The 27,549-nt window shown below is 36.0% G+C and overlaps 1 protein-coding gene and 2 long non-coding RNA genes across 3 annotated transcripts; 1 reads left to right on the top strand and 2 right to left on the bottom strand.

Annotated features, from left to right (window-relative positions):
- Nucleotides 1–702: 702 nt before the first annotated feature.
- Nucleotides 703–5,286, bottom strand: LOC103453599 (uncharacterized). Its single transcript, XR_531885.3, has 5 exons — nucleotides 5,098–5,286; nucleotides 4,878–5,025; nucleotides 4,051–4,219; nucleotides 1,230–1,502; nucleotides 703–1,154 (listed from the first exon to the last, which is right to left on the bottom strand). It is a non-coding gene; the product is annotated as an uncharacterized lncRNA (long non-coding RNA).
- A 9,228-nt stretch (nucleotides 5,287–14,514) lies between these two features.
- On the top strand, nucleotides 14,515–17,574 carry LOC103424153 (uncharacterized). The gene is made up of 9 exons (XM_008362232.4): nucleotides 14,515–14,897; nucleotides 15,167–15,256; nucleotides 15,382–15,440; nucleotides 15,834–15,929; nucleotides 16,037–16,114; nucleotides 16,451–16,513; nucleotides 16,629–16,802; nucleotides 16,945–17,040; nucleotides 17,333–17,574. The coding sequence occupies exons 1-9, from the start codon at nucleotides 14,711–14,713 to the stop codon at nucleotides 17,414–17,416; spliced, it is 927 nt and encodes a 308-aa protein (XP_008360454.1). The 5' UTR covers nucleotides 14,515–14,710; the 3' UTR covers nucleotides 17,417–17,574.
- A 5,098-nt stretch (nucleotides 17,575–22,672) lies between these two features.
- LOC114826756 (uncharacterized) lies at nucleotides 22,673–24,538 on the bottom strand. Its single transcript, XR_003775805.2, has 2 exons — nucleotides 24,390–24,538; nucleotides 22,673–23,398 (listed from the first exon to the last, which is right to left on the bottom strand). It is a non-coding gene; the product is annotated as an uncharacterized lncRNA (long non-coding RNA).
- Between the last annotated feature and the right edge of the window lie 3,011 nt (nucleotides 24,539–27,549).

Genomic DNA, 27,549 nt, shown 5'->3' with positions numbered 1-27,549 from the left:
CCGAAATTTTGCTATAGGTTCGGTTTTGGTACCACCTCGGTACCAAACCGTGCCCAGGCCTAGTTTAGATTAACCGTTACTTGGTTAGAATATGACTATACCCAAAACCGTCAACTCTCAGTTAATTATTAGCATATGAGCCACACATATTAGATTAAATCGAAACTTTCCGTTAATTGTTAGCATGTGAGGCTTAAATATGAGGTGAACTTTACCCTTTTAGTTATACATGTGAGCCTCATGTGTTAATAATTAATTGAGAGTTGACGAAATTTTCAATTATGAGCCTAAATCCTAACATCCTTCACCACAGAGGCTTAAATCCTAGTTTTTTTTTACCACATGAATTATTTTCCAACCACCCTACCACCACAAGAACTATTAACCCAATTAAGCCCAAACAATATTCCTATTCAAAAGGACACTTGGTACTACAGTATAGTAATATTTTTCTTCACTTGTAAATGAAAGATCTTATATTTGATTATCGCCTTCACTTGTAAATAAGAAATCTTATGTTCGATTCTCGCTAAAGACGAATTTAAGTCATATTATTGCTAACCCATTGTGAAACCTAACCCACCCTGATCTTCCTCTGGTCTTCCTCTTAAAAGATGAGGTTCTTAAGTTCACGACTCCCAACCCCATTAATAAAAAAGAAATAGAAGAATTATCTTTGAATTTGAATTTTAACCATAAGAGTAAATACAAAGGGAGGCAGCCCAATACTATTTCCCATACGAAGTTAAGATTCCAACAGCAAAAGTCGGGAGGACACAAACGCGGGTAACATACAGAGCATGAGTTGCTTTTTCTATTTGCTGGCTAAGAAAATTACAATTCTAAAGACATAATCTCATTCTCATATTCCAATCGGGTACTAACAGGCATCCAACTAGAAATGAGATTATGCGGAATATGAGAAATTAGTATATTGACTAAAAAAAATGGTATGAGCATGCGTTAAAACAACTCTAAGCAGCGACAAGGCCAACTGGTATTTCAGACTTTCGGTTGCCACAACGGGGGGCCTGATCTGATGTCGTCCTCTTTGGGTTGGTGGATGGTGACCAGATCAGGTAGGGGTGTTTTGGAGCCTTGCTTACCCTTGGGATCCCAATCGAGAGTGATTTTGACCTTAATCCCAAGAACACCTTGAAAAATGGATATACGAAAAATAAGTAAAGATAACAAAAGCACATAAGAGCCAGAATGGTGGAGGAGCTAACCTGTCTAAGAAGCACATGCGGCACAGCAGCATCGATATATTCCTTTACAGGCTGGCCAGAGGATATCATGTATCCATCCTTGAATTTCATAGACTTGGCACGCTGAGCCCTGATTTTGCCACTAACAATGACCCACAGGTTGTAGAGTAGAAAGATTCATTGTACTATGTTGGTGCAGCCTAATAAGGTCAAGTGGAAAGAACAGCTTTCATTCGCACCTTGCATCCCTTTGCACCACTTTCCATGACAAATCTACAAACGCCATAGCATGTCCTAACAAAAAAAGAAGGTAAAGGGATGATCAATAGAAGTCGACAAACCCAAATACCTAGGTAATAACTAAAGCATAATGGTTGTGCAAAAACAGATCTGTACAAGCCCTAATTATGGCATAAACCAAGCAACACAGAACAAGGAAACAGTGTATCAATATATGTGGTCAAGCCCAACAGTGTAGGTTAATGTCATAAGGACTATGGTTCTGAAAAGAACAGTACTAATTGATTAACTCAGGATTGAAATTAACTTCAATTAGTAATCCGTGTTTAATTAATTGATTCCCTTTTAATTAATTGATTCCCTCAAGCACGCTGACAATTAATGACTATATTAGGATTGGTTTTTGACCCAGAATAAAAAGTATATTAGGATTGGATAATACAGGAATGCTATGAAATGTAGGAGTTCCCGAACTCCAAGAACTACTAACAGTTCAAACAGACTAACAAAACTCCAAACATATAATGTAAGCATTCTTGAGGATCCTCTTAACCCATTATTGTATCGTAGGTAGGGAAAATGTAAAAGAATGCTAATAAATTTGACAAGATGGTGGGCACGCAATTGACAAATGTATTTTCCTTTTGCAAGACTAACCTATATCCCAAAATAAATAGATGTTAACAGCTTAACGGGTTCTCTCACAACAGTGGGCTTGGATTTTGCAAAAAGTGATAAGTCAACTTAAAAAGGTGGATCATGGATACTGAACTCGGATATTTAAACTTATAATTAGCATGTAAAACATTGGCCACTACAGCTTAAGCTTTGAAGCTGCCAAGTAACATTTCATGCTGATGATGACTAGTATATTAGCTTTGGAAAACAAAAGAATGTTATGAAATGTAGGAGTTCCCGAACTCCAAGAACTATTAACAGTTCAAACAGACTAACAAAACTCCAAACTGCAATTTAAGCATTCCAGAGGGTCCTCTTAACCCATTGTTATTATGAGTAAAGGGAGATAAAATCTGAATGCTATAGCGACTAATGTTACCATCTGGAAACAGTAGACATGTGAAATTGTTTTCTATAGAAAGAGATCATCTCTGTTGCGTGGATGTACAAACTGTACTTAATTAATTGCAGATGTACATACGTAATTATTTGTACTAAAAATTCACGAGTAAAAAAGAGTTGCAGTCTACGGAGTAACACTTTTGTTAATATAGATTAATGCTAATAGATTCCCATGAATATATACAAGTGTGCAATTTCAGGAAGCAATTCGATAGTTCATAGAGATAATGCATAAGATCTAATGATATGTTGGATACTAAGAAATTTGACACTTATCATTCCAACAGGAGTAACATTTATGTAATGCTCAATCATGTTTGAAACTTAATTAGTCGTAAATGTTTGTACTTCATTTATTTCCCTCAATCACAGTGATGTTCAATGACTGGCAGTTTAGGTTTGGATAACACATAAATGTTATGAAATGTAGGAGTTCCCGAACTCCAAGAACTATTAACAGTAACAGACTAACAAAACTCCAACCTGTAATGTAAGCATTCTTAAGGATCCTCTTAACCCATTATTGTGAGTAAAGGAGATATATTATTGAATGCTAAAGCTAATAAAATTGATATGTATGAGTGTGTGTGTGTGCGTGCATGCACGCAAGTTTGAGTTTGCGTATGTGCATTTGCGGGTGATACAATAAATGTAGAAAGAAATCGTATAAAATATAATGAGATGATGGAGGTCACATCCCCAACAATAAAAATCTCAAATGGAGTGGTACCTATGTGACAATAATTAGTGAAATGCTTTTTCTTAATTTCATTCCCTTAGTCAAACCGAGGCTCACTGACTAGTATATTAGATGCGGAAACACAGGTACGGTATGAAATGTAGGAGTTCCCGAACTCCAAGAACTATTAACAGTTCAAACAGACTAACAAAACTCCAACCTGTAATATAAGCATTCTTAAGGATCCTCTTAACCCATTATTGTGAGTAAAGGGAGATATTATTATTGAATGCTAACGCTAATAAAACTGATATGTATGAGTGTGTGAGTGTGTGCGCGCCCATGTGCGCAAGTTTGAGTTTGTGTATGTGCATGTGCATGTGATACAATAAATGTAATAGATTAGAAAGAAACCGCATAAGATATAATGAGATGATGGAGGTCACATCCCCAATAATAAAAATCTCAACAGGAGCAGCACCTATGCGACAATAATTAGTGAAATGGTTTTTCTTAATTTCATTCCCTTAGTCAAATTGAGGTTCACTGACTATTATATTAGATGCGGAAACAAAGGAATGTTATGAAATGTAGGAGTTCCTGAACTCCAAGAACTATTAACAGTTCAAACAGACTAACAAAACACCAACCTTAGGATCCTCTTAACCCATTATTGTGGGTAAAAGGAGATAAAAACAGAATGCTATTAAGCTGACATCTGTTAGAAAGAGTATTGGAAACCATTTCCTTTTACCCAGACTAACGTTTATAAAGCATCTCAAAACCAATAGTCATACAGCATTGTACCAATAGGTAAAGAGATCAAGTCAGTTTTCAGCATACCTCCGGACAGCAAACCCTCCTAGAAGCTTGTAACCCAAAGACTGCCTGAGCAACGGCACAGAGCCCTCAGTTGTTGACTTTCTCTGCTTAAAGATCAACACTGTTCTCGAAAACTTAAAACGCTTCTGAACAACAGATGCCAGTTCTTATATTCTTCTTCCTTTCTCACCTAAACCCATCAATAAAAAAGTCTAATCAGCAAAAGCAAACTTATCAACTCATGTTATAGCTAAATCAGGAAACCTTTTTTTTCCCAAAACTCTCCATAAGTAGAAGAATGCCTTATCTATACCGAACCTATTGTTCTGTAATTTTCCTTTTAAGAAGAAACATATTCTATTGCAATATCTATAGTAAAGAATTCAATTCCGAAACAATTGAGTTGTCGTGAAATCTTCACTGCACTTAATAGGGTCCACATATTTCTTTCTTAAATAATCTCATCCTACGAAATTACTAACACTGAATCTTCACATTTTCTTATGAATTGCGCATAACATCAATAATTGAACTTCGGGGTCATTTCCGAAGCCTTATCCTCAAGTAGATAAGCATATCAGTAACCAAATCAATTCGACTTTTAAACTTAATAATCTCAACATTGAAAAATTGGACACACTTTTTACCAAAATAAAATAAAATATATATATATATATATATATATGTGCAAGCACTAGTATCAGCCTTGATCTTCCATTTTCTCAGGGACCTAGCCAACAAAATATTAAAAAGATCAAAGTTACTAACTTTCAGCTAATTGCGTAGTGTAAATCCACATAAAATCTCATATTCAACCAAAAATTAAAATAAATAAATCAATGTCATACCGAGAACGTTTTGAGTCCAAGTGGCTCGGACGATGATTTCGGTCAACACCGGCGTAACCCTAACTTCAACGCCGGAGTAGCCATCCTACGCCAGATATCCGGTCAGCACCTCGTTCGGCTCCGCGAACAACACTCCGTCGGCCACAAACTGCGATACGCAAATGAAATTAGATAACAAATCGTATTCTTTCAAAGGGGTGGAAATCGTCGGAAAATTTACATTAGGGCGTGTATGGACGTCGAAACCGCATTCGTTCAAAGGTGAGACCTTTCGCTTTTTGCTAGTTGCCGCCATGGTTGGTCGGCGCCGCTTTTTGGAACGTTCGGTGAATTAAAAGGAAGAAATAAAAAAAAAACCCCCTCTGCTGCAGCTGCTTAGCAGCTTTTGTTAGTTGCTTTATTTGGAATTGGAAACCCTAGAAAGTTGAAGGACTATATAGGAGGGTAAGGGGGTGATCTGACCGTTGATACTATGAACGTTCGAGATTAAAAGACTAGGCATATCCGCAGGGTGGACAAGATCCGGTTCAGTCCGATTCACTCCTCAAATCGAAATTGGAGACATAATAAAGTTACTGTTTAGTCCACCTTGATTCAGGAGAACCTGACCACAAAAATCAAATCAATTGAATTGGTCCGGTCCGGTTAGAATTGAGGGTGGACATTTAAATTGGTGAATCAAAGTAGATCAAATAGAGAAAAATAAAAATTATTGGTTTTGCTTTGAATCAATTTGATTCTTGTTTTTTATTTTTTTGGTCAAAAGGGAAATTTTATTATATGGCTAACACAAATTTACACCACAGGCCCAACATACACTTATAAACAAACAAAAAGGCCTAAAACAAAAGTAAAGCAGAAAAAGAGCCCAACAACAATGAGGTCTAGAAAAACAGCATAGCTTCCACCAGAAGCTTCCATTGCAATCTCCACCAACAGAAACAGTTTCCAGTTCATTGTCCGATTCCCTGTTCACCGTCAAGTATCGCCTCTGCAGACGCCACCTCCAACCCTGATTGCTACTTGAGCACATCCATAAACAAGGGATAGTCAGCAACAAAGCGAAAGAAGCCGACTACCAGTATGAAGCTCGTGGAAACCCATGAGTGACACTGCCAGAACCAGCAAACAACAAGGAGTAAGTGGTGGTGTTGGAAACACCCGAACCTGTGTAAACACCGGAACTCTACACACGATCTCACCAGGAAACATGGTTGATGATGGGACCAAGGAAGAGCTGGGAAGAGGTTTACCCTCAGGGTAGAGGAAATAGGTAGATATAAGTGAAAATTGGGGAGAGACAATAGTAGAGGCAAGGAAAAAAAGAAAGAAAAGAGAAAAAAAGAAAGAAAAGAGAAAAAAGAAGACACGGCAACCGACCCCCGGCCAAAGCTAGGGCTAATGCCACCGAAAAATCTTAAGTTTGAAAGACTCACAAGCGGTGAAAAGTACTCTCAGGTTAGAGATAAAAAGCTCTCACCTCGGAAAGAACATAGAATTCAATTTGATTCTTGATTTTAGCACTTAAGAAATTGATCTAAATTAGTTATATGATCTCAATCTATATGCTTATGTATAACTGAATGCTCTTATAAGTATGAGTTTCATTTTGCTCACCGCTAAAACAGTTGGAGATTACACAAGAATATTGATTAAAATATGATGCAGTTCCTTCCAATATGAATAGACATACAAATTGTTAATAGCAAGGTTTTGTACAGAAAAGTGGTAAGTGTGATAAGTTTTCTTTTTTAGTGTGGTTTAGTGGCAGACTCCTTTATTAAGGCGATATCAACTTGGCCTTTTTCAAGTTTGATGCGAGATTAAAAGTGCAATTAGGAATCCAACTTTAGAATATATAATTTTTGTTTCTTTAAGAAAAAAGATTGTCGATTAATTTGGATGATTTTGTGAGGATTGTTTTTTTAATTTAAACAACATATTAATAAAATTCTTTTTGTCAATTAAAAGAGGATGAAAGACAATTTAATCTTATACCACAAAATAAAATCATGGGCAGTTAAGTAAATTCACACAAATTAAATTTTACAGTTTTATTTTAAAACCTCACTCACATGTGATCCTAACATCCTCTAATTTGAAAAATGAAAAATAAAAATACCAACTTCTCTCTCCCATCCCACGTTCCTCTTTTTTCTCCCTCTCTCCTTCCTAAAAACAGATATTGCCACACACAAAGTGTGGGACATTGTGCTAGTAATAGTTAAGAAAATAAAATATTTTGATTGTTACTATGTTGTTGACACATCCCACGTTGAGGAAATAATAGACATAAAAAATTAAATTACTCCACGTATTATCAATTGATTTATAATGAAAATCTAAAATTTTGGCCAACAAAAAAAAGTTGTACGTTAATGAAAGCATTTATTTTAGAAATTAAGGTAAATTCAATATAAATCCAATTTTATGAGTTATTATCAGAAATAGTCCACTTCTTCAAAATAGGTCTTATGACTGTTATCTTTTTGTTAAGTTTTGATAAAAATGAAAATTTTAAAGAATTGTAGTATCCTAAATCATAAAAATTAAATTCCTTGAACAATGTTGCATTTAGTCTTTTTAGTTATTTAATAAACCTATATCATAGATTTCTTTATTGATAATCTACCTATATAACAGATAAATCGCTTTTTCGCTACCTATATATAGATATTTTTTTTTTCTTGTAATCTACCTATTCAAATTAGTTGTATTGAATTCTGTCTTAAATATTTTTTGCTTGGAAAATTTTGTAGTCTTCTTTATGATATGACATACGTATGTTATAATTGGACTCAATTTAAAAACCAATTTGGATTTTTGGACATGGATATAACTGTCCCTAGGAATTAACTGCTCCTCAATGGTTGAGGAGGAGTTTCTCCTCAATTAACTTCGTGGCTGATTTACGGAACTTCAAGTTTATGATCGAAACCATTAATATTATAAATCACTCTATAAAAATCATTTATGAAAAAAAATCAATAAAAGATGAGACCATTAGTCATCAAACTATACAAAAAAGAAAAAAAAAACAAATAGATGAATTCGGTAAAAGCATTGTTAACTGCTTATCTATTTGTTAGCTTTGATTGACTAAATGACCTTAATTTTAATTGATTTTTTGTAAAGATATCTAAATTGATTTATAACATAACCGGTTTCGATTATAAACACGAAATTCTATGAATCAAACATTGTAGGATGTATTCAATTAGAAATCTAATACAGTTTAATGTAATTATTAACTCACATGGATTTCATAGATTTTAATTGATTCACCTAGAATACAGTGACATTGTTGACCCTAAAAACTACCAAGCCTACGTGGCGCGTAGGCCGAGTAATCTATAAGCTAACTACGTCCTTCGGTGAATGCGGGGAGTGCCAACTCATCGGCTGAGCTCGGCCGAGGAGTAAATTTGTTGATGTTGCGTTGGGTGCGCGGCTGACTTCTGCGTCTTGCGATTGCGGCCAAGAAAGGAACACGTCTCGGCCTCTTGGGCTCTCGAACCTGAAGACAAGATTACTATTCTTACGAAGTTCACGAATCTCCGTCGTCGGATTCGGTCACGGTGATGTTATTCGTCAAAGTAAATTCTCGCCGAATCGACACCAAAGTGTAAGGGCACAAATACTCAAAGCGAATATAAGTCTTAATAGTAAACGTGGTTCGGCCGTCTGAATGCCGAACTCTAAATCCCACTTGGGAGTATCCAATCATAAAATAACTCGGCGTGCAATGCGCCGAGCTCAATAAACTGTAACACCTCACTTCGCCGAGAAGGCTAATGAGACGACCTCAATCAATAAGGATTCGGGAATCCTTCTCGACCGAGACTTGGATAGGTAACCAACCGTCCTCGCCGCAGTGTTGTTGATGCCAACGGAAGGTACTGCGAGACCGGCTGATTCTACGATGACAGAGTTATCTATGCCGACTTAAGATATCACCGGTTGCTTTCACAATGCTGTTGATGCCAACAGAAGATGTGTCAGCGAAAAGAGAAAATAAAATCTCAAAGTTGTTGAGAAAGTTTGCGCAGGACAGTTGTGTGTTGAATTGGAGGACCTTTTGAATGGTCTGCCGCTTAGTATTTATATAGATCTGCATGCTCAAGTCGTGGAAACCAATCCCAATTGTACTGTGACTCTAAGTCTTTATCTGTTGCTAATCCCACACCTTATCACATCAACCAAAACCTACCGTCATCTTGAGAACCTGACCTTCCATCAAATTCGGCTTTCAAATATTTATCCTGATGCAATCTTGGCAATATTCAATGCACTTTGTTGTTTTGATTATGTAGAAAATAAAAGAATATTATTTTATTCTCTACCACATCTGATCTTTCGCATGCCCTAAGAGAGACCATCAAATGCATGCAAGCTAACCTTCTGCCACATCACGTCACCATTTCCTTATCCTATAGGCCAGTGATAAGAATCCCAACTCGAACTGTGTTGTTTGCTTCCAGATGACAGATATAGTTTGCATCCCATAACCAAGATAATTCATGTTAAAAGATAATTATTATAATAAAAATTATAATATTATCTCTTAACAATAATAAAATTATCTTCACTCTTCTATCCGACGGTTGGGAGCTATGCTCACTCAACGGTCTTGATTGCACGGGCCGATAATGTAAATTTGGGTCCAAACATTGCCCCCCAGTTTCCTTGAGCTTCGGCTTGTAAGCCGAATGGTTAAGGAAATTAATTTGCTCTTCGGAGTCACCGACTTCAAGCCCTTTAATAGACCACCTCGACCACCCCTTAGTCCAAATAACACTCCAAGGCCGAAAAAACAATCTCAACAAAGGAAACTACTTGCTCGAAGTCGAGGTACACTCATAAAACCCGATTGTGCATATACAATTAATTTGTGCGACGAAACTACGGTTTGGGTCATGCATCTTCAAGCTTGACTGCATGTAGAATCTAATTGCGTAGATTCTACGACCATGCACCCTTGATGATCCTCACCCACCGAGCCACGCATAACAACATATATTTACCATATGCATTTCAACCACGCATGCTGTCGACTCGGCTGATTCTTCGGCTGCCACCATTTTACCCTTAACGATCCTCACGTTAGTCGTGCTTGGCAAACAGTTGGCCATATATATATAGATACACTTGCCCATCAAGCTGCGAGCACTTGTTGAATAGCTCGGCCTAAAAATCCACCATAACATCGTTCTGATTCTCTCGGCCTCGGCCTAGACAGCCGAAAATTGTTTCCTCCCATAGCATGCGTCGAATGGCTCGGCCGAATAAGAGGGTGTGCCCACATGGAAGCCTACAACCTAAAATAAGTGGCTTTTCATCAAACTTTTGAACCTGCCGTTTGCTTTTGCATGCCATCTTTCTTTTGGCCTATTTTGATGTGATGTCGTAGGCTATATATATATATAGATGTGTGTGTATATATATATATATATATATATATATTCAACGATGATTCACACCACCAGTTGTTCCCGGCTTTCAAAAATGATGACTGAAATAATGATTCACGCCACATCATCTCACAATGTACTCCAGTTTCAAAAGTTATGTCTACATAACTTAGAAAATATTTCTCGACAAGTTGGCCGAGCTCGACCTAAGAAAAAAAACCCTCTCGGCAAGCAACAGCTCCTTTATATGTACTGACTTTCGACAAGTTTAAATCTAATCTGCTGATTATATCACCCGTATCACCCGTGCCCTCTTTATTTTCTTAAGCATCGGCTAGGCAGCCGAATGGTTTAAGGAAATAATTTATTCTTTTTTTTATTTTTTTATATTTTTTTTAGCAAAAGAAAACAAAAGTGGCCGAACTATAAAGTGGAGGAGGCCAACAATGCTTTATTCCAAGCCGAGATTTTTGTATATCAACACAGCCAATCAAATTTTGCATTGATCCGAATAAAAAATGATCTCCAAATATATTTAACTTGGAAAAATATTTTTTATCGGCCGCCGAATGTGTTGAACAATTATTATGCCTCCCATGCACAATAATTTCGCAAATTTCAGTTTTTAACTCGAACAACTTAGCCGAATGGGATTTCTCCATATCAGCTTTATCACCAATAATCATATCAATTGACGTAGTTTTGCCATCTAAAACCATGTCTTGGCCTTGTTCGTCATTGAAGCACTTATCCGACGAATCATTTTCTAAGTTGATTTGTAACTCAGAAACTTGAACTGTTTCTTCTAGGCCTACCATAATTTTAGTCTTGACCGACAAAACAGGTGGCCTAGGTTTTTCTTCAGCCATCTCGACAATCTTCTTAGGCCGAATTTTAATTGTGGCTGGAGTGGAAAATTGCCCCCCGGTCTTTTCAACCAACCATTCACCAAATGGGATTGATTTGTAGTCGAAAACGTAAGGAAAATGATCTCCATTTAGCCATGCATTAAATCGAGCCCTGTCTTCATCTACCCATTGCTCTTGCAGGGTAACAAGAGCTTTTATTCGCAACATGTAAGCGAATGATTTTTGCATCTCTCTAAGGCCACAAAGAACTTTTTCCACTTCCAAAGATCTTTTACGTTCCTCGTCGTGTTTTTCCAATTGCTCTAGGAGCTCGTGCAATCGGCTACGTGGAGCCGGATTGGGATCTTGATATATCATATGAACTTCGTAGTTTTAACACTCTGTCCCACTGGGCGTGCCAAAATGTTGACCCGAAAAACTACCAAGCTTACGTGGCGCGCAGGCCGAGTAATCTATAAGCTAACTACGTCTTTCAGTGAATGCGGGGCGTGCCAACTCGTCGGTCGAGCTCGGCCGAGGAGTAAATTTGTTGATGTTGCGTTGGGTGCGCGGCTGACTTCTGCGTCTTGCGATTGCGGCCAAGAAAGGAACACGTCTCGGCCTTTTGGGCTCTCGAACCTGAAGACAAGGTTACTATTCTTATGAAGTTCACGAATCTCCGTCGTCGGATTCGGTCAAGGTGATGTTATTCGTCAGAGTAAATTCTCGCCGAATCGACACCAAAGTGTAAGGGCACAAATACTCAAAGCGAATATAAGTCTTAATAGTAAACGTGGTTCGGCCGTCTGAATGCCGAACTCTAAATCCCACTTGGAAGTATCCAATCATAAAATAACTCGGTGTGCAATGCGCCGAGCTCAATAAACTGTAACACCTCACTTCGCCGAGAAGGCTAATGAGACGACCTCAATCAATAAGGATTCGGGAATCCTTCTCGACCGAGACTTGGATAGGTAACCAACCGTCCTCGCCGCAGTGCTGTTGATGCCAACGGAAGGTACTGCGAGACCGGCTGATTCTACGATGACAGAGTTATTTATGCCGACTTAAGATATCACCGGTTGCTTTCACAGTGCTGTTGATGCTAACGGAAGATGTGTCAGCGAAAAGAGAAAATAAAAATCTCAAAGTTGTTGAGAAAGTTTGCGCAGGACAGTTGTGTGTTGAATTGGAGGACCTTTTGAATGGTCTGCCGCTTAGTATTTATAGAGATCTGCATGCTCAAGTCGTGGAAACCAATCCCAATTGTACTGTGACTCCAAGTCTTTATCTGTTGCTAATCCCACACCTTATCACATCAACCAAAACCTGCCGTCATCTTAAGAACCTGACCTTCCATCAAATTCGGCTTTCAAATATTTATCCTGATGCAATCTTGGCAATATTCAATGCACTTTGTTGTTTTGATTATGTAGAAAATAAAAGAATATTATTTTATTCTCTACCACATCTGATCTTTCGCATGCCCCAAGAGAGACCATCAAATGCATGCAAGCTAACCTTCTGCCACATCACGTCACCATTTCCTTATCCTATAGGCCAGTGATAAGAATCCCAACTCGAGCTGTGTTGTTTGCTTCGAGATGACAGATATAGTTTGCATCCCATAACCAAGATAATTCACGTTAAAAGATAATTATTATAATAAAAATTATAATATTATCTCTTAACAATAATAAAATTATCTTCACTCTTCTATCCGACGGTTGGGAGCTATGCTCACTCAACGGTCTTGATTGCACGGGCCGATAATGTAAATTTGGGTCCAAACAGACATGTAAAAAAAAATTGATATGAAATTTGTTATGAAGTTCAATGCATTCTTATGGAATCTAATAGAGTCATTAAGATTTTTTTTCTAGAGTAAAATCTTTATCAAACTCATTGGAATGCAATATGTTAGCATAGAGAAATGCTAATGGGATTCTCTCAAAATGGAGCACTCTATGGATTCTCTGTCACCCCACAATTTAACGTTAATTTTTGTGCCAACATTATAAAATATTGTGTCAAAGCCATGAAGCAAGAGAAATCTATAGAGAGTCATACTTTTGAGGAAACCTCCTTAGCATCTCTTGTTAGCATAAGTAGCCACACACAAGCAAGAGTACTACACTGGATACACTCAAATTTAATTCCTGCACATATTATCTTGTTTGCTAAACTTTTGCCCCTCAAATTGTCATTAAATTTTTTTTTTTTTTGAGCTCTAACTATCCAAACAAAGCAAAATAAAAAATAAAAAACAAAAAACACAATATACCTTGAGACTTTGATCTTCTGGCACCGATGACGGCGATGAAGGTTATTCATCTTCAACAAGAAACTCATCGAAACGACATTCTTTAAGAAGAAAGTTGTGTAATCCTGCACAAGGTAACACTACTTCTGCTTGTATCTTGTACGGAATTGGAAGTGCATACCTAAAAATTGTGAGACGCAATTTAAATATACCAAATATTCTCTCAACCATATTTCTCAAGAAAGTATGACGAAGTTTGAACAAAAAGTGAATTTTCGTTTCCACTAACTGCGCTAAACGAACCATTAGTATCACCCCATCCTTGCTTGGCAGCATCGACCATTAGTTCTAACAAAGTATTGCTTTCTATGGACCATTGTTATAATGTTTGCCCCTTCTTTGTTGTAAATCTCCCCTTCCGAAAGTAGAGGAAGCTAACACCGACATTAATTTTTTAGCAAACAAACACATTATTCGAAAAGTGTTATGAATCGTTGTTAACATATAACAAATTAGATGACAAATCATTTAAAACAAACCTGTATTCTGAGACATGAATTGACGTTAATTTTGGTGGGTGTTGGATGGTAGAGCTTGCAATTTTCATTAGTTCTTCCAATTTCAATGCATCTTCAAATAAATCAATACACATAATTCAAGACGAAGTAAAAAAAAAAAAAAACACAACACCACCAATAAACACAATAATTAGAACCCTAATGTAAAGATTAACAATAGGAGACATAGCAAATTGTGTGTGTATTACTTGCAGAAGAGGCTTTCGGAAGAAAAAGTTGTTCGTATTTTGTAGTCTACTTTGAAGATGAGGAGTCACGTTGAAATATGGAGGGGGTTGCCTGATTTGTGAGAGTCTTTGATATTTATACCTCACCCTAGAATGCATCAAAATCAGCAAAGTTATGAATCCTACAAATTTCCTGACTTCTTGAATACTTTTAGATTTGGAAAATCACTTTAAAAATCTCGATTGAATACTACCAGACTTTGACTGACTTTTTATAAATTTAAATTGAATACAATCTATGTTTGACCGATTCGTTTATAATCTTAACTGAATACCCATTAATTTTTAAACTCCTGTAAGACCTCACATATTCCTAATTGAAAAAACACCCCTAAGTAAATTGAGGAGGAACTCTCTTAAGAAGCCGAGCTCCTCTCTTTTATCTTATCCTTCTCTATAGCCAAGCTCCTCTCTTTTATCTTATCCTCCTCCATAAGCCATAAACATTAGCGGCAGCTCCAAAAAAACGGTTGGATGACATAACAAACGTACGGGCAACCAAACCAATGGCGGATGCACTTCCTTCTTCGTCAACTCTCTCTTTACTCACTCTACCCAGCTTGCCTCCTCAAAACCCAACTAGACCACTGCAGCATTCTTGTTTCATCTCTACCGCCCGAAAGCGTGATCTTGTTCGATGCAAGGCCAAGAAGAAAATAAGCTTGGCAGACCAAATTCTTGATTACATCGAGGGTAATCTTTGTTTTCAAGTCTATCGACCTTGTTTTGATACAGTGTTGCATTTAGAGATTTCTCGGTATGCTTCGGTGTGTTATGTATACCGAGATGTTTAGCCTCTACATCCTTGATCAACGAGGCAATGACCAAGAGCTGACGGACAAAAATTCCGGTGTATATAGTAGAGTTTTCGTGCTTTTTATTGGAACCGATTTATGGTTAATTGGTTGCATTGCTTGCATTATGTTCAAGTGATCAGTCTGTTTTATGTTAATTGTTTGAAGGGGGTCCCAAGTTAAGGAAATGGTATGGGGCACCTGAGCTTCTACCGAAAGATGGATCCGCAGATGAAGAAGATGAGGATGAATTCACAGGTGGATAATTCATGGATGCTTCTCATCGACGGACCTTAAAACCATACATGTCAAAATTTAATCTAGGAATAGTCATGCTTCAAAGTTTTATTTTTTTAAAGGATTTTGATGTATTTTTTATGCAGAAGGAGAAGAACTCAGGGATGCTGTATTGGTAACTGATGGAGATAGTGAGATGGGACAGGTGCATTTTACGGCATTGTTCATTTTTGTGATTAATCATCTATGTTGGTATTGACAATTTGATAAATGTTAACAAGAAAACTAATACTTGGAAAACAGTAGTTAATCCCACACCCATTCATTCTCTCCGTATTCCTAGCTTTTCCGATTCATGACTTCCTGCATTCCGAGTAAGTAAATATGTCATTAGTGATACTGTTGTTTGCAAATATATCTGAGAAACAGATGCCAATGCTGCAGAATAACTACAATCGAATAAGACTTGTTTTCTTAACATTTAAGAGGCAAAAAGTACTTGAAGACCAATATCTATCCTTGCTATTTGATCAAGTTGTTTCTTGCTACTTCTCTTGATTGGCTGGATTTTGAGCCTTGTGCTATCTAGCCTGTGTAGATGGTAATATTGTCATTGATCGTCAAAAGAGCTAGAATAAAAGCGCTGGTGAAGGATAAGCGGGTAGCACTTGAAGCGTTTGGGACTTATGTTGAGGTAGGAGGGAATTAATTCCTGCAAAACTGCCTTGTCCCTTGCTGTTTTTTTGTCTTTCTTTTGGCACTTCAAATGTTGACTTCATGGTTGTGCTTTTGTATGCACAGTCAATGGCCGGAGATTCAAAGGACAAGCCGTTCCTAAAGAGAGTTCTACGAGGAGTTTCCACAGTAATATGCCCAAATGTATGCATATCTAGACCTCGCACCTTTGCTGATCTTGCGAAATTTTAGTATACAAACCGTTCTGAAACTGTTCTAACTTTACAAAACCAAACTTGTACTGAAATCAAATCTGTTCAGCATCATTTCATATATATATAACTTGTATGGTGCAACAGACTAGGAAACTAAAACATGTGAAATGAACTCATACTGTGCAGGCTGATCTACCAGACCGAGATTGGTGTCTTTGTTCTTAAGCTATATTTAGTTTCTTGATTGCCTCAGCGCTGTTGACATGATACATTTGTTGCAACTCAAACGTTGAAAATGTCTTTTAAATTTGTTCTCTTTTGTCAGGAAGGTTTCTTATCTACCGTTGGGAGCTTGAAAGGGGTAAAACATATAATCCTCTTATCTCAGGTACCTCTCTCTCTCTCTACACATGTATATCGACACACACACACACACACACACACACACACAGATATATGTGCGTTTGCATGGTTGTTACTGTGACTTAATAATGAGGTTGCAGTTGTCCGTCTACAAAGGTGCCAATGGCATTCAAGCTCTCATGAAAAGCAATGCAAGAAAATTGGCTGAGCAAGATGAATCAATAATGGTGGCCTCTGGAATCCCTTACACCGTGATCAGAGCTGGCTCGTTACAAAATTCTCCTGGTGGAACTCAAGGTTTTAGCTTTGAACAGGTATAATGTGAAATATAACTAAAAGCTATACATATACATATATAATCAGTACATAAGCATAAAGGATGTGATGTTGCAGTGGAACGAGTTCTGTTCTACTGAATTCTAAAAACTCTCATTCGATGTTGATGATGATATATAGGGAAGTGCAGCAAAAGGAACCCTTAGCAAGGAGGATGCAGCCTTTATTTGTGCAGAAGCAGTTGGTGTAGTCCCTCAGAGAGGATTCATATTTGAGGTAAATAAACACACACAAAATAATTGAATTTTTTTTTATTTTGATCTCTAAATCCCACATATGCTAGTCCACAATACGTAAATGTTTTATTTTGATCGAGCGATAGTTTAATCTAGCTTAATCTACTCAAAACTACGAGGAGAACACAGCAAAATGGGGTCTGATCCGGCTTAATTATTATTATTTTTCTTGTTTTTTATTCAAATTCCACTGTAGTTTTATTACCTTAATTGCTGATAAGTGAAGTGATGAGAGAGTTAATCACTCTTGATGGCACTGTGTGATATTATAGGTGGTGAATGGAGACGAAAAGGTTTCAGATTGGAAAGAGTTTTTGAACGCAATGCTGAAGAAGTCAGAAGAGCAACCTCAGTAATCAGTTTGTCTATTTTTCAATATGTTTTTCTGCTGCATATACAGGCTGCACCATGGAAACTGCATCTACCTTTACAAAAATTATTGGTGCCAGAATCTGTTATATCTTAGTTAATATATTTTTTAAATAAAATTTTAACGGCTAAAAAGTTCAAAATATTGAATGCTATAGAAAATCTTTATGCACCTAGGCCATTTCTAATTGGGCTGGCCATAAGCCAAATGATAGCCCTTGACACGAAATTAATCTCCAATAAAGGTTTGGGCCAAAAACTCTTGAGATCCATGAGGTCGAAATCCAACCATATGGCCAGCGGGCTTGCCGTCTTTAGCTAGCCAGCCAGCCCCTTCAATTGGGCCCAATTGGTTTTTTTTTTTAAGATGAAATTGAAAAAAAAAATTCTAGTTTTTTTCCTATAAATACCTAAGATATTTCTATATTATTTCTCACATCATTTTCACCCTTCCATACCATCTTACCTCATTTTATTTCAATTCTTCACATTCTATCCACCTCAAACACTCTTTTCATACACACCCCTCTCGTACCTTTTCCAATAATCTTTCTTTTAGTTTTTTCAATAATTTTCAAATGGCCACATCTTCAAGTGGCACTCAAATTTGTTCGGAGGCTTATTCATTTAGCGACAAATGACCTCAAAATATGTTTGGAACCTTATTTTAATATGATAGTTTAATTCAATTAACCATAAAGAACAAATAAAGAACAAACTTAAAATAATAAATACGGTCTGATACTATTCATTAAAAAATAATTTCTTGCAAAGCTATAATCTGGACGACGGCTAAACATAACCCCTTCGGTTGGAGATGTTTTTAGGTCATCTCCAATGAAGAGGGCTAAAGGTCCAAAATCCAAAAAATGACATGATTTGTCCAAAAACTCATTTCTAGCCAATGGCTGGGCTATAATTCTATGGAGCCCATTAGACCATTATTTGGCCAAAGGGGCATCGGGCTGGCCAAATATAGCCTTCTTCTTAGCCTTTTTTTGGGGCCAACTTCTTATTCACAATAATTGATTCAAATTCAAAAACTAGATTTGAAAACATCCAATGGTAATTTAATTAAATTAACTAATAAATTTAGAGTATAAACTAAAACTAATAAATTATTAAGAGGGCTATGTTTAGCACATTCGGTTGGAGGCAATATATGAGTATGGCCTAACATTGTTCATTTTAAAATAATTATTTGCAGGACTATAATTCTGGGCGGGGATATATTTAGCCATTTTGGTTGGAGATGACCTTATGAACACACGCACAGACTTTGTTTGCATATGCATAATGTGGGGTCCATATGTGACGAGGGTAGAATGTTGTCAAGAAAAATTATAGGGACAATCTGCCTCGACTTCCAAGTATTTTATGCATGTTAGGCTTAAAGCATCCCCAATGGGGGCTTTATCCTCCATGAGGTTACCACATTTTCAGCCTGAGTGAGAAGTTCATCCCTAATGAGCCGGAAAATAGGGCTAGATCTACCACTTGGGCTAGCAACTTCCTTTCTTAGACCATCTCCAACCCATTGGATAAAGTTTAAAATATAAGCTTTAAAACTCTCCCAAACCATCTCCAACCATTCGGCTAAATAAGCCTTGGGGAGAAAATATATCTCTAGACTAAATTCCTCCTAGGATTTAAGGATTGCTTAAATCATTATGGACCCATCAAACTATCATATTTCAACTTTTTTTTGTTTTTTACTAATAATCTAACAGCTATGATCAAATGAGATCAAATCTAATGGTAAAAAAAAAGATTTGACTGCGCAAAATTAAATCTAATGTCTAAAATAATTTAAGAAAATTATTTAAATCAAATATAACATAAAACTTTATAAATGCCTATGTATTTGTATGATTTTTAATTACTTATTGGAATGTAAATATTTTTAGATGAAAATGTTCATAAAAATAAATTAGGATAATCTACATAAAATTAGGCTACATCTAGACCCAAAAAATAGTGGGTCTCACAAGAAAAGTAGCAACCCATGTGAGCTAAATTCTATCACTCTCCCCCACTTGCAAATACATTTATACTCTCTTTTTATTCTTTTTTCTTACACATTTTCTTGCAATTTGGCTAATTTATGATTGTTTTAAATTCCATAAGAATTAAAATTTCAAATTGATTTAACATTCAACGACATTGGTGGGTGAAATTTTCAAATTTTTTTTTTCAAAATTGTATGATACTAATGTACTTGTTGTGTGGTACGTGAAAATCAAATTATTTCAGAGGGTGAAGTGGAGGTTTGTATATTTAAACGGATCAAAATGAGATAAGAGAATCTAATCTAACGAACGGTTCATAAGTGATGAAATCTAAGTTTTTCATAATTTGAACTTTTTAAGGTTAAAAGGTTCATAATTGTTTTTAAGATAACACATCCAAAAATCAACTTAAGATAAGTTAATACAAAAAAAATAAATCATTGCATAATCAAATTACTATATAAATAAATATATATAGCCCCATATAGAGTCCAGAAGAAATAGCCCCTCATTGAGAGAGATTTTTTTATAAAGCTCTAAAGATTTCTCGGATCTCTAAAATTGGATCCATCACTTTTCTAGCTCCATATAAAGCCCCTTATTAGGGATCTCTTACGAGCTAACTTTTAACCATTGATGCATTATGGCACTGATGAATAACTTTTAGTCGTTGATTCAATGTAGAAACAACGAGGGAAAGTCATCCACTACATGATTGTCCAAGCACTGCTTTGATGACTAGTTTACTTGAAAATTGAAATTAGGAATAGAAAGGTCGGCAATACAGGTTGTGGATGCAAATTTCCGTCTTCTTCTTCTTGGACAAAATTGCACCTACAAAACAAATAACACCTTAGGTCAAGGCCAAGAGCCTCACGCGCTCACGATGAATTGGGGGGGTGCTTTGGCCGAAGAACCTCCGATGCCAAAGTTAGAATTTAAGGGAAAAGTGTTTGGAGAATTTAGAGAACTTAGCAAGAGTGTAGAACTTAGGTTTTTAGAGAAAATGGGGTAGTATATATAGGGCATGGCCGGCCTCATTTGGAGAGATGGTAATCAGCCCTTTTGTGGCATTTTGGGTGTAATTGATAGTTAATTAGCCAATTAATAAATTAATTAGGTAATAAATCAATTAAGCTAATTAATATAATTTGAAAGGAATGTTTTGGGGGTTACCTTGTGGAGAAAATTTGATGAGGATGGATGAAGGTTTTGAATAAATACCTATTTTGGGCACTTTTGACTTGATTGTGGAATGATTGTTCATTGCTCGTGCGTAGGAATTTCGGTGTTCCTCGAGAGTAATTTTGTCATTTTCACCCTAGAATCCACGTGTCGTCTTTTGATTATTTTTGGCTCCACATAGTTAACAAAGAATGGGTATGAAATCAACTACCTCATTCTAATCCTTCTAAAGATTTTAGGTGTTAGCTAATACATGGAAGTTAAAAAACAAAATAATTCCGAAACTCATTCTAGGTAATTATACATGTAATACCACATGATTCTCGATGTATAGGAGAGATTTTTCAGTGTATCACAAGATGAGGCGGTACATTATATGTTATTATACAATTAGAGAAAAGTTTTTTTTTTTTTCAAGTGCCCCTCCTATTGTATAATGACATATGGTGTTTCGTGCCGTATTCCAGACGCACTGAAAAATCTCTCATAGTATGGGAGCAATGTTTATGTGGGCCTTGGGACACATAAATGTGTTTCCAAAATCCTCTAAGATTCCCAAAAATTTAGTATCTGTTGGATAATAGTTTCGTTTTTTTTTGTTTTTTAAATTCACTTTCTGTGTTAGTGACTGATGGAAAATATATAGAGGAGACGAGTGATATATAAGAGTAGATGAAGACCGGCGAGAGAGATCTAGAAGAAATGCAAGAAAATGCACACAATGAAAACTGAAAACAAAAAAAAATTGTTTCGTATCCTACTTGAATTCAACTTTTTTAACTCAAAAATACTTTTTGAGTTTTAGGATTTGAATTCTTATTTGGTATGAGTCTTTTTAAAAATTGGATTAAAAACTAATTTGAAAACATAGTCCATTTCTTAAAAACACTAAAAAGTTTTTAGAGTTTTTCTCTCCCAACCCTCTCTTTCTTCTCTCCCCACTTCACACCTTGTATTCTCTTTCTACTTAGCCTTTGTCTTGTCTCCCTTTCCCATCACCCTCTCTTTCTCCTCACCTTCTCACAGTAATTTTTTGGGACTTGGATTGTCTGCCCTCCTTGTTGTGGTGCCCTTCCATACCCTCCTATTTTGTGCGGTCACGGTTAAGCCACGTTAATATTTTATATTTTTATTATTTTTTGTCTTATTATCTCATTAAAAAATTAATATAAAATATTGACGTGGCTTAACCGTGACCGCACAAAATAAGAGAGTATGGAAGGACACCACAACTAGGAGGGCAGACAATCCTTGTCCTTAAAACTTTTCCTTTAAGTTATATGGACCCCACACGCATCGTCCTCAACAATGCCATTCATGTCAAAAGTAAGACGCATCATAATTACAAACTCTTTGGGAAAAAATAGATATTTGCATTACTTCAGTTTAATGCTTACACCAATGCTAAAAGTCGTTCAGAAACTATGCTAAAAAGGAAAAAACTTCATTAAAATGTAATGAATAATGTTAGGGAGACCACAAACTAAATGATGTATCATAATAGGAAATAAGCACTTAATCAACAGTTGAGTAATAATCCTATCATCAATATCCATGTCATTTGGTTTAGAAATTTTGGTATAGAAATTTGGGTTTAGCGACATCCCTAGCACTACCCTTATGCAATTATCCACAAAGGCCTACCACATGAGAAACTTTCAACAATGAAGACGCTAAGTTAGCGATGTCCAAAATCATCATTGTCACCATGCGTTGTGGATATCTTACATAGCATTGCGCGATTGATTTGGAACATCGACACCTTGGTGTCCTCATTATTTGTAAGTTTTTCTCCCTTCGAGAGAGAGAGAGATTTGGAAAAGTCTTTTCGGTAGACTTCTTTCTCCCAATGCACATCCTTATTTATTTCTAGCATTTAGAAAGTATAAATCCAACAAAAGGCTAAGGATACCAAAAAAACAGAGGTGTGCAGTAGCATAAAACGGGTGTGCGGGAATCATTTCCCAATATTTAAAAGGAACAAATACAAAGTTAAAACCTTAAAAAGAATAAGGGAATCAATTAGAAAGAGAATATGAGCAAAAGGTAGCCAATCAAGGTTGAAACCATTTCCATTCCACCACTAAAAAAGAATGAACAATTGGGCCCTACATTTCTATTGTTTGATCATCTTTCTGTCCCTTGAAGTGCTTTCATATAAAACTAATCAACAAAAGTAAAATTTCAGGACTGCTTTCTTCTATTTATCCCAAAAGCATACTCACTATGTAAACAAGCTCAAGGAATTTTACACAGGAAACTTCTCTAAACATACTAAGTTTGCTAACAGAATATACCAATCCTCCATTGTTATCCTTAACTAGGGAAGGGACACCACAGGAAATATTTTTTTGACAAACATGGGAAAAGAATAAAGCAGGTAATCGAAAGTTCCCCACAACAAACAGATAATATATCCAAAAATGATTATGAAAACCATCAAGAAAAGATAAAAACCAAATCAAATGTCGGCTTGATAGTCTAGAATAAAAAGATCCAGAGAGATCAGCATATAGATCTACCACCCTTTTAATGTTGTTGTTAAGCTCTCTAATTAAGCCAACATTCCAGCTGAGGTTATTAGGGATCATCAACTCGTGGTTTTGGTTAATCTCGTTACTTAGCAACCGGTTCTGATCCAAAATGTCTTGCACCTGCACAAAGCTCTTCTGGAATGTTTGCACAACTTTGGTCTCTAGTTGTGTTCCATTTCCTATACCTGTAAACATACCACCTTCCATTTCAATTTGGCTTCAATTAAAAATAATCCTTGCCCTGCATCAGAAATAGTATTTATGATAAAAATTAGCAAAACAATCAAATTTTTTTTCGGAAAGTTAAATTGATTCATCGCAACTGCAAACACTTTCCACATAGAACGAAATGAAAAATGGACTGATTAGCACAAAATTTGTAGGGTAAGGAAGAAAACAAGGTTTCAAGCCCAATTAATAACTCAATTACCTTTTAGTTTGACCAAAATTAAGGTGAAATTTTTTGTTCTTTTATATTCTTCCTTTATTTTCTTGGGAACCAAACACAAGGATACTGATATGTCTGCACATCCACAGGGAGGGAATTCACATAGTAGGAAAAGAAAAATCAAACTTGGGACCTTTATGACCTAAAAGCGTATACCTTTTAACTTGTAAAGAAACCCTTTTTTCCTTCTGTGTTTTCTGAACTAACCAAATCAAAGTATTTGTTTTTAATTTCTAATTGGAAAAGAATCTCAACCACAAAAGACCCCAGAAACCTAATCAATGCCCAAGAAGAGTATTTCACTAGATAAATAAAAAACATTTAAATTAAATTAAAAAACAAAATTAGTCAATGAAAGCAGATGCAAAACTTTCCTTGCAGAAAACAACAAATATCTAAATTAAATTAAAAAAAAAACAAAATTAGACAATTAAAACAAATGCAAAACTTTCCTTGCAGAAAACAACTTTGTATTGATTCTAAGTCTTTGCAGAAAAACAAAAAACAATAAGTAATTCCCACACTCTAAAATAGCAACACACACACACACACATATATATCCAAGTTGGTGAGAAACTGAAAAAAAAAAATTGAGCTTCCAAAAATTAGAAATATGAAGGATTTTCCAGAATTAAAGCATAACCCAGAAATTTAAACAAACCAGAAACATCTTGAAGGTACAAAAGCAAATGAAAGTGTAATGAGAGAGAGGTAATTTTCCCAAGAAAACAAAAAAGGAAAGAAATTTTCTCGAGAAAGTGATGGAAAAGGAATCGAATTTTACTTATTTACAAAAGTGGCGGTGTGCCGACAGGCCCAGAAATCATAAGAAGGAGAAGCATGAAGCAGCAGGAGAGGATGATCTTCTTCTGTAGGCGAGATTTGATGAGAGAGCTACCCTCTCTCCTCCCTCCCTCCCTCTCTCTCCACACTCTCTCTCTTCTCTGTGGGTGAGTATGTGACACTCTATTATCTCTGTGTGTGTAGGAGAAGGACAATAGTACAAGGGCGAATCAAATCCAAGAAAAAATGAATGGGTCTTAGTTGGTAGTCATAATTCCTTAAAAAAACCCTTGAAAATAACTCGCTATTTTAGCACTAATGATAAACTAATCATTTTTTCCAAGGCTAATCAAACAAATTAGGGATCTAAATTCTCTTCCCTCCTATTTCGGTTGCCCTCCCGTCCCCTCCTAATTTTTATGTTCAAAACATTCACCTCTTGATTCAACGTTCAAGATTTTGTCACGTTAACAACAACAAAAATCATTATACTTAGACAAAAAGGAGGGAGAGAAAATCTGGCTCCGTTAGGAACTTAGGATGGTGTCCAACACTAGAATTAAAAAAATTCAATTTGTTATCCATCCGATAATTGGTATCATACTAAGAAAATGATGTTTTCAATCGATGCACAAGTGTTAGATATATATTTTTTTGGTGAACAAGTATTAGATATTTTCAAGCCTAAAAGTGATAGAACTTTTTAATTGGTGCAGAATGCTTACTATATATTCTTTTGAAGAAGCAATAGGTAATATACTTACTATCTTTTTTGAAAACTCGTTTCTTATTGACATGTAATTTGCCCATAGAATAAAATCTCGATAAATGAATGTTTGATAAATTAATAATCTTGGCTTCAAATTTCAAATTATACATTAAGGGTGTTACATTTTACAACACAATTAATGCTCGAACCTACTAACTCCATCTTTTGGAGCATTTGGTAGATTCATTTGAACAATGAAGAGTCATTGGTCTTTTGTGTCCAAGTGCACATCTTTGTATACATGTTTACTTTATTAAATCTCTTTACGGGCCAATGTTGAGATTGTTATGTCTTTTGTGCACGTGGGAACTTATTTGACAAATAATTATGTTATCTTAAGGCCATTATATATACAATCGTAGTTCTCGGGGGCTCCATTCGCCCTCTTTCTTTGTGTAGAGGGTAGTCCCAATCTTAATGCGTTTTAATCATGCCAATAACCCAACTTCCCTAATTAAATAATTTATGATAAGTGGCTTCTTTACTTTTGCCTTAATTTTTGCTCCCACACCTGGTCTCATCTTGTCCCATTTCTCATTTGATTTGATATTCAAAATAGTCAACTTTAGCCATTTAGTACTACGATCTAGTGGTATTCCTTTTCATTTGTAAGTGAAATGTCTTAGGTTCGATTCTCACCAAAGATGGATTTGAACCACATTATTATGACTCGCCCATTGTGAGGCTTAGCCCACATTCTTATCCTTTTAATGTAAATGATATCGTTTGTTCACAAAAAAAAAAATAGTCAACTTCACTGTGTTTCATATCGCTAGTTTCATTACTTTTTATTTTGTGGTACATATGTGATAAGCCATCCTTACTTTTATGTTTTTATTAATTTTTAAATGAGTGAATTGACGAAAATGCACTAGTGGCTAGATTGTTGACTCTCGTTGACCTCCTTTTGTGACGCATACGAGTTACTATTTTCCTGTATTCTCGAAGTACTCTACGATACGAACACATAGGCGCAAATGGAACATAATTTAGAGCCATAACGAAGGAGTTATTAATGAATGAAGTTATCAACGAAATGGTCATTTAATCATAATCTGGAATGCTCCAGAAAATCTGGAAGCGCCACGTGGATGGCTGTGATGGAGAAAGGAAAGAGATGGATAGCATGGATTGAAAGAAGAAAAAAAGGAAGAGAAAAATGAGGGATTGGGGGCTGCCCAATCAGAAATAAGGGAGGAAGTGGGAGGCTAATAAAAAAGAAGAGTTTTGGGAGAGAAAAGATAGGGAGGTTTGGCGAATCAGGAGAGGAGAGAGGAAGAGAAGGATGATCAATAGGGGAGGAGAAAAAGGAGAAATGTTGTGTTCCTTTTAAGTGCAAATACAAGGATAGTATAATGGTAAAAGTAAGGGTGTCGAACCACAATGACTGATTAGAACTCTACAAATTACTTGTTTTATGTGAACCTTAAAGAAAATGCAAATGAAAACTGAATTTAGATTTTTGTTTTAAAAGCTAAAGTAACTTAAAATGCAAGATAAGATAAAGATGAATGATAAATTGATTTAGAAACAATGGGAATGGAACTAGGAATATCGATTTCACCATTACAAGCCGATTTAATGAAAATTAAGTCAAAACGCATTCAACTCTCCAATCTGCAACTAGGGTTCGTTTTACTCATTTATGATCATCCATTTGATGTGTGGTTGTGATCAAGTACTCCTAATCTGCAACCTAGTTGTGATGTTCAACTTAGATTGCCAAATAAGAATCCATTAAGAACAAGAAAACTTCAAAGAACCAAAGAAATCACATGGCAGGATGTATACATAGCAGTTTCTTCATTCATTCACATGTCTACCAAGATTAAGCATGATGTGTACTATAACCTTTATCAAATAATCTGTAAGAAACCCTAATGGTGATCAAACATTAAGATAAACAAACAAATTGAACTATGAAATCAGTGAATGAAACAAAAACACAAATTGGTAGTTTGGATACTTTAACTTAATAACATAGAATAGTTTTGCAAGGCTACATTGAAATCCCCAGCTATGAACTTAATTACAGAACATGATTACAGAATATATAAATATCAAGAATAACATGAGTGAAATTAAAGTTCATAGAAGAAACCCCCTTAAAGCAATTCTGATGTTGAACTTCTCCAAGAACAGTGCGGCTGCGTGGTTTATTTGGTGGCAGTGGATGGTGAATGGAGAAAGGATTTTGTTTCTGGAAGAAAGGCTAAAGAAAGAGAAGACAGAGAGCTCTGGGCGACCCCAAGGGGAAGCTTATGTAAAAGTGGCTGAAATGGGGTGTGCTAACCACACACCCCAAATTACTTCCCACACACCCCTTGTTAATTTCTGTCCGTTGATCTTCTTTAATTCATCCGATCCGACGGTCGAAAATTAGAAGGGTGTG

Source organism: Malus domestica, chromosome 09 (genome assembly GCF_042453785.1).
Source record: "Malus domestica chromosome 09, GDT2T_hap1".
In the NCBI taxonomy this organism is placed as follows: domain Eukaryota; kingdom Viridiplantae; phylum Streptophyta; class Magnoliopsida; order Rosales; family Rosaceae; genus Malus; species Malus domestica.
The sequence above is the reverse complement of the archived record's forward strand: the minus strand, read 5'-3'. Positions and strand labels throughout refer to the sequence as shown.